At 35.9% G+C, this 8,718-nt stretch overlaps 1 protein-coding gene across 1 annotated transcript in view; it reads left to right on the top strand.

Annotated features, from left to right (window-relative positions):
* Positions 1 to 441: 441 nt before the first annotated feature.
* Positions 442 to 8,718, top strand: part of LOC106870241 (uncharacterized) — a 28,461-nt gene continuing 20,184 nt past the window's right edge. Inside the window, exons 1-2 of the mRNA XM_052968420.1 lie at positions 442 to 498; positions 4,216 to 4,252. Of these exons, the coding sequence (XP_052824380.1) occupies positions 442 to 498; positions 4,216 to 4,252 (94 nt within the window). The remainder of the gene's footprint in view (positions 499 to 4,215; positions 4,253 to 8,718) is intronic.

Below are 8,718 nucleotides of genomic sequence, written 5' to 3'. Positions count from 1 at the left end.
TATATATATATATATATATATATATATATCATCATCATCATCATAACATCCATGCTTTTCCATGCTTTCTTGAGACAGATGGAGTTCACTGAAGCAGGTTTTTATGATCAGGTATCCTTCCTGTTGCCGACCCTCACCTGTTTCCAAGCTAGGTAATATTTCCCCATGGCTGGGCATGTTTACACAGAAGATTAAAAACAAATGATACTCCTTGTATAGCAACGGTAGTTATTTACAACTGTTGTGCAATGTCAAAACAAGGACACAAACACACCCACAAAGCTTTGATCAACCTGGGTTATAGCAAAAGACCTAGTAAATTGGTTGGTGCATATACATAGGGCTAAGAAGATTTGTTTAGTCTTACCAAAGACTTCTCTGCTAAAATGTGCTCAGTATACTCTATAAAATGATTGGCTTTAGGGAGGGTATCCAGAAACTATGTCAGAGAGTGGAGCATATGAACTAATTATGGTTTTTGATCCATCTAAGAGGGCAGTAACTCAACATAAGAACTGATTAGGACTGTTCAACCCATGCCGTATCATATAAAGAGAAGATAAAATAATGATGACACACATTAATGATGGAGCACAAATGAGTTGGTAGAAAAATTAGATATGTAAGGAATTGGAAGTAGTGTGCAAGAAAGAAGACTATGATAGAGTGAGTATAAGGTACTTATGGAGAATGTCAATTGCTGGAGGATTTCAGTTGTATAAAGAAGTACCAAGGAAGACATGATACAAAATAATGAACATTAACCTCAAGAAGCTAAACTTCATGAAGGAGATGACAAAGAACTATGATTTGTGGTGAAATGCTGTGCTGGAGAGGACCTATCTTTCTCATGTAAGCATGGAAAAATGGATCTAGTGGTGATAATGATTGAGATGAATAATAGCTAAAGTGGGGTCTCTCCTGATTATTATGTTCTTTGCTCCCTTCATTTCATTACCCTTTTGTCTATTACTCAGCCCTCTCCTCAGGGTTGTGGAGAGGTGTTGAATAATAGCTTGTCTTGAAGAAAGGTTTAACACTGACACTTCAGTTTATAATAGCACCAATTCTGGCTTCTCAGTTTATGGTACCACCATTTCCTTCCTGTCTTTCTAATGAAACTAATCACATTTTAATCATATATTGCTTGAAAGCACTCAACATTCATGGCTAATATAAACCATTGGGCTACTTTTTAGTACCTTAACCTGTAAAAGGTGAAATGCTATAGCTGTTTCATTGTGGCCTCTTTTTATGTTATTCATTAACAAAGTTACAAACAATTAAGCATAAGAAAATAGCGACTTACAAAATGAAGAGCTGTTTTTATCAAAAGGCTATAACATGAAAGGAATAAACTATAAACATGCTATAAAAGAAGATCCGGAACACCTTTTCTTTATCAGTTCAAATATCTAAAGTACATCAAAGTTAAAACTACAAGGTCATACACTTAAAGCAAATTGACAAATAACGACTTTAAATGTAATAAACTTCGTTATATACACAATCCTTCCTTTTCAAGATCAAAGCATTGTTTAAATATAAAACCAAAGTGAATGTAATATGAAAAATTCTCTTAAATGAAATAAATATATTGCAAAAGAGTGAAAAGTTTATCCATACAAAATTTATTGGAGACACACTGAAGCCATAGCGTCAGAGTTAAATAAAATATTCACAACTAAAATTTACTAATATATTATTCTTAGAAATGGAGTTGCTTCTACCAAATTCTACTTCATAAAAGTCCTTAACCCTTTTGATACCAATCCACCTGAGACCATCCCTGGTCCTGTCTTACAAACTTCCTATTTTAACCCCTTCCTCAGCAACTTTTTTTGGGGAGAAGACATTTCATTTCAGATGAGCTTGCACTCTCATCTGATGTATCCAGGCTTCTAATAGAAGGTTCATACTCATTGTCATCTTCTGAGCTCGACATCTGGGCGGAATTTGTAAAAAAAAAAACCAAAAAAAAAACAGATAAAAATCGAGAAATACCGAGAATTGACGTTTAAACTCGTGTGTGGCTGTCTTTGAAATTGTATGTTTTAGACAAGTTTATTCATCGCATTCTGAAAAAGACAAATTGGGTGAAAACAAATTAACTTGTCTTTGCCGGGTAAGGGGTTAAAATGATCTAAATTTAAACCAATTGTCACAATTTCAAGTTAATTAATGTTCTAAATACCAGCTTAGTAATTAGTTATTGTACTCAATTCTACAATATTTGAAACCCAATACATTGTATTTCAATAGAAATATGGTAACAAAAGGTTTAAATTTGATTTGATAATTTTTAAATTAGTCATTGTCTTACATCTTATTTGTAGCCAGTCAGTACATTTTAGTGATTCTAACACACACTGATTCCAGTAATCTAATTATTTCTTCCAGTCCAACTTTACTACTCCCCTCGATGTGTATCCCTACTCTCTTACTGTCTCCTTCCCATCAAAGTGTCTGTGTTACAGTAGATACCACTGTATCTCTCCTTTATTACTAACCATCTCTCTCACTCCCTCCCTCCTCCTATAGCTTCTCATTTAGACCTGAAGAGGGATTTGTTCAGCCAATTTTAAAACACCCAAGACATACCATATATATATATGATGCACCCCTACAGCTCCATCCAGAGTTGAGGTCCCAAGGTAGAAAAGGTATGTGTGTACATGCATATACATGTATATCAAATGAAAGCCATAAATGTCAGTAAGAAAAATGACAAAATGGTACTTTCAAACAAAATTGCTCTTTGGTATCTATTTCCGCCCAAGTTAGAAAGATATTCCTTTGACATTCTTGGCATTGTAAATGCTATAAATGAGATGCTGGAAACTTGTAATCAGTGACTATTATTGTTTACAAAATACAATATAAAATTTAAAAAATGAAATAAGATAGAACATCCTTTTCTCTGATCTCAGTCTGTATATTGGTCTGAATTGTACAATGCTACAAATTATTATTTTCAGTAAACTTAATTTCTTTTCTACATGCTGAAGTCTAATAATTTTCAGTGGTGAGCGTTGAAATCTCAGTCAATATTTTAATCAATTAGATGGTTTATATTACTGGTATCTTCCACATATTTAAGAGTTTTTTTATATTAACCTGTCCAAGAGCAAATCACTGAAAAGTACCTATATTTATGTGATTTAAAAAAAAATTAACCTTTTCATTATCATATTTTTGTTAAAATATTCTTCCTTTGTTTCAATTAATTTAGAAAATGGTAAAGATTTTAGTAATATAACTTTGTAGTTATTATGAGGGGGTGCTGAAAAGTTCCTGGCTTTGGGTAAAAGAAAATACAAGAGGATCAGTTAATTATGATTTTCTCTTCTCAGACACACACTTATTGCAGTGGTCCTTCAGTTTTTTTAAGCCCTGTAAAAGAACTTGGATGGTTGGGCCTCCAACCAGGCTTTCTGCGATACCCTTAAAGCTTGGAACTTTTCAGCATCCTCTTGTAAACTGTTATTTGGAACATAACATGGAATTTTGATGAAGAGTTTTAATTTTGGCCACTTTAAAGCATGAACTTTGTATCATAGAATCATGGATGTTCTCGAGTGGGTTGGTGCCAAAAGGGTTAAACTAAAATCTTATGAAAGATAATGCAAAAATTTAGGTGAAAGTTCCATGGTAGTCCCACCCTCCTTTTTATATATCTCAGAATCTTTTGATTATTAGATTCCAAACAGCTGCTCGTTAACCCTGTAGTATTTAAACCAGCCATACCTGACCCAATATTCTACCTGTTTTATGTTCAAACTGATCAGATCCATCCTTTTGCACCTCCCCTACAATGTCATTTTAGAAATAAACAATCACATCATTGAAATCTCAAAGCTACAAGATACACTTGACTGAGTAATCTGAATGCTAAAGGGTTAAACAAACAATCCTTTTTAAAATTTTCAGTTTTTGACCAATCAATTGAAACATATGGTTGGTATATTTTTACTAGTGATAAAGTCACAGTATGTTAAATATATTTTAAGATATAAATGAGGGCTTAGGAAGTATATCAGCCACATAATTCTGCATTTCATCAATCGCTTGGTTATTGTTTCTGTTTAAAATCTGTTGTTTTTCCTTTATTATAACATATCCTGTTTTTGTGCAAGCAAATTATTTCATGACTACCTGTACTGTTGAATTGTGTTATTTGATGTACATGTTACCTGATTTTCTTTTCTTTCTCAGGATCCTTTGTACTTACAACTAGAAAAGTTGAATAAAAGTAAGTATCATTTTATTTTTCAAAACAATACAAATACTCATGAAGTTTCTTATTTGAAAACAAACTTAATATAGGTGTAGGAGTGGCTGTGTGGTAAGTAGCTTGCTTACCAACCACATGGTTCCGGGTTCAGTCCCACTGTGTGGCACCTTGGGCAAGTGTCTTCTACTACTGCCTCGGGCCGACCAAAGCCTTGTGAGTGGATTTGGTAGACGGAAACTGAAAGAAGCCCGTCGTATATGTGTATATATATATATATATATATATATATATGTGTGTGTGTGTGTGTATGTTTGTTTGTCCCCTCAACATCGCTTGACAACCGATGCTGGTGTGTTTACGTCCCCGTAACTTAGCGGTTCGGCAAAAAAGACTGATAGAATAAGTACTAGGCTTACAAAGAATAAGTCCTGGGGTCGATTTGCTCGACTAAAGGCGGTGCTCCAGCATGGCCGCAGTCAAATGACTGAAACAAGTAAAAGAGTAAAAGAGAGTATATCAGTTAGACATTCCAGCAGTTTGCAGAGCTACTGTTTGCTGTTAATTGAACCTCTGTCACTGAATAATATAAATGTTGTTATTGAGTAGTCATAACTCTGCTTGGTCAGACTTAGAGCATGGAGATTAGCTGATTAAACACTTGGAAGTAACTAACATATTCAATGCAGTGAATGTATCTGGATTTACATTGTGCATTGTGTCATGCAAGTTGTTGGTTAGAGGAAGTGCACTATTTTAAACTAAGCATTTGCATTGAATTTTCTGCTTGGTTAATTTTACACCTATTGCTATTTAACCCTAGGTTAGCAGGCTTCTATAAATGAAGGCACCCAAATTATGACTGTCCTTGCCTTTTGTTTTTAAGGCATAGTATATATAAAGGATACATGATTCAATAATTCTGATATAGTAGGGACTGATTTGAAAGATTTGGTTGTTGTTTCTAGCAGCTTGAGCAACTGCCTGTCTTGATATTCTATTGACTAATAGTGATGTCACTGGAGGTAAAGTGGATCTAGTTTTTTCGAGGTTTATGTGTGGACATTGAGAGAGAATGTTAATTTTTACAGTTATTGAATTTGATGGAGAAATGACTTTTATCTTTTACTTGTTTCAGTCATTAGACTGACCATGCTGGGACACCACCTTGAAGACGTTTTAGTCGCCTGACTGGCACCCATCCCAGTGGCACATAAAAAGCACCATTTGAGTGTGACCAATGCCAATGCTGCCTGACTGGCAGCTGTACCGGTGGCACATAAAAAGCACCATTTGAGTGTGACCGATGCCAGTGCTGCCTGACTGGCAGTTGTGCCGGTGGCATGTAAAAACCACTCACTACACTCTTGGAATGGTCTGTTATTAGGAATAACATCCAGCCATGGAAACCTTACCAAATCAGATTGGAGCCTGGTGCAGCCTCAGTCAAACTGTCCAACCCATGCCAGCATGGAAAGCAGACGTTAAATGTCGATGATGATGATGAATCTACCCCAGAACTTTTTTTTTAACATTGGTACTTATTCTGAGATCTCTTTTGCTAAATAGCAGTTTGCCAAAAGTTACAGGGATGTGTACATACCAACACTAGTTGTCATGCAGCAGTGGGGCTCAAGCACAGACGCAAAGACACACACACATACGTGCATGATGGGCTTCTTTCAGTTTCTGTCTACCAAATCCACTCTCTAGTCTTTGGTTGGCTTGGGGTTTATTGTAGAAGACACTTGCCCAAGGTGCCATGCAGTGGGATTGAAACCATAACTATTTGGTTGGGAAGCGAGCTTCTTACCACACAACCATGCCTGCTCTAAGTATTAGTTTTGTTTAGTCTCATTTCTATGTGACTAAACTGATTTGTGATCAAAATCAATCCAGCCATGACCATTCAGTCTTATTTTCAGACATGTATACCTAATCTAGACTTACATTAACAAGTGTGACCTGCCTTTCCTAAGGCGATGAGATGTGGTTCGAGGGAGATTTAGCTGCTATTTCTAGCTGGTCAAGCGACCACGTAAAGGCCCCCATCTTTGGTTAGTTTATGTGTTAAACACCTAGGTGCTTGCGAATTATTAAACATGAAGTTGTTTGATAAGTTGTAGCAGTCTACAGCCATAAAACTGTGCTGGTCACATGCTTTTGTAGTCTTTAAGGCTAGATATTCTAGCATCACTGTTTGTATGAATGTAACTTGATGTGGCAAGGAGAAGCATTGTTTTAAATATTTTGTTCATTTGTATTTGAAAGAAGGAAGGTCAGTCAGAATTGGCATAGACCATGATAATAAACCAGATCTGTTGCATTGCAGCAATAATGTTTTCAGTTATCTTTTCACTGGAGTTGTTAGATCTTTTCTGTGTTGTATATAATGCTTCAAACTTTTGTCTTTTGTGTGTATTGTGGTAGTAACACGATGGTGATTTTTTTTTTTTTTGTGTGTGTTGTTTGTACAATAGGAAATTTATTTATGTGACTATTTATCATTTTTTATGGAACTAAGATTGTACTTATTGAATCCTAATTATAAGAAAAATGTTCAGGGTTGTTGCTAGTCCTGAGTCAGTTGTAATTTAATTGACATATAATCAAAAGCAATCCAGCCATAGCCATCCCATCATTGTTCCAAGTACAGTGTCACCAGGGCCAAATTATCCAATATATCCCTTTCTAAGATAATAGGGTGCACTTTGGAGGGAGTTTGGTTGGTGTTTTATGCAGGTTGGAGGCTGCATAGAAGCTCTGTTGCTGAGATACTAGAATAGTTTTCTGAAGTTTTGATATGCCATTTGGCAGTGAGAGCTATTTAGTATGTGTGTGTGTGTGTGTATATATATATATATAGTTGGAATTTACAGAAAAACAAAAGACGAAGACAGATGTCATCATCATCATCGTTTAACGTCTGCTTTCCATGCTAGCATGGGTTGGACGATTTGACTGAGGACTGGTGAACCAGATGGCTGCACCAGGCTCCAATCTGATCTGGCAGAGTTTCTACAGCTGGATGCCCTTCCTAATGCCAACCACTCCGAGAGTGTACCAACAAACAGGTGTATTAGCTTAATGCTCGGGTAGGTGGGAAAGCCTTTTACGTTTCAAGCCTACAGTCTTCAACAGAAAAAAACACGAGAAAATAAAGAGAGAGGATAAAAACATATATATAAATATATATGTATACAGACAAACACACACATGACAGGCTTCTTTCAGTTTCCATCTCCCAAATTCACTCAAGCCTTTAGTTGGCCCGAAGCAGTAGTAGAAGACACTTGCCTAAGGTGCCATGCTGTGCGACTGAACCCATAACCATGTGGTTGGGAAGTAAGCTTATCACACACACACACACACACACACACACACACACACACACACACACACACACACACACACACACCTGGCACGTAAAAAAGCACCCACTACACACTTGGAGTGGTTGGCATTAGGAAGGGCATCCAGCTGTAGAAATAGATCTGATTGGAGCTTGGTGCAGCCACTTGGCTCTCTCCAGACCTCAGTCAAACCAGCCGACCCATGCCAGCATGGAAAACGGACGTTAAATGATGATGATATATATATATATATATATATATATATATGTGTGTGTGTGTGTGTGTGTGTGTGTGTGTGGTTATGGGTTTAGTCCCACAGTATGGCACCTTGGGCAAGTGTCTTCTACTATTGCCTCGGACCAGCTAAAGCCTTGTGAGTGAATTTGGTAGATGGAAACTGAAAGAAGCCTGTTGTGTGTGTGTATGATAAACTATGTGTCATGTCATGTTATGAGCTTTCATTTAAAGCAAGATGGTATTCATATAATAATGCTTTGCTACTGCAGCACATTTTTAATTCCCTACATCAACATTTGCTTGATGGACTGCTTCTTAAACTCTATTAGCTTTTACAATGATGCTCACTATTCTCATTGTATCATATCTATTATTATTAACATGTTGCAAACAAAGCAAAGGAACTTATGACAATAAATTGCATGAATTGTAATCTTTTTTCTTTTATCAGACATCGTAAATGGGTTTCTGTTCTTTCTTGCTACTCTTTGGACAGTTGTTTCCGTTTTGTTTGGTTGGTGACAATCAGATTGTAAATATTGTTATGGTTTTGAAGTTTTCATTAAATAGATAAATCTGCCTAAATAACTGAAGCAGAAAATTTATGCTTGCATTCCTTTCCTAGTGGAAACACACACACACACTTATATATATATATATATTTATATATATATGAGATCATAAGATAGGACCACAGAAGAAACCCCATTAAAGATACTAATAGAAATTAAGGATAATAGATATTAATATGATGTGAATTAACATTCAATTAACCTGAAGCATACCTGGAATGAGTGGGCATATATCATTGATAAGATTGCAAGTGGCAATGAAAGGACTTGGACAAGCCTAACTGATTGGTTGAGTAACTGAGCAATTAATTTAAGCAATCATTTG

The sequence above is a fragment of the Octopus bimaculoides genome, chromosome 6 (genome assembly GCF_001194135.2).
Source record: "Octopus bimaculoides isolate UCB-OBI-ISO-001 chromosome 6, ASM119413v2, whole genome shotgun sequence".
In the NCBI taxonomy this organism is placed as follows: domain Eukaryota; kingdom Metazoa; phylum Mollusca; class Cephalopoda; order Octopoda; family Octopodidae; genus Octopus; species Octopus bimaculoides.
Note: the sequence above shows the minus strand (reverse complement) of the source record. Positions and strands in the feature narration are given on the sequence as shown.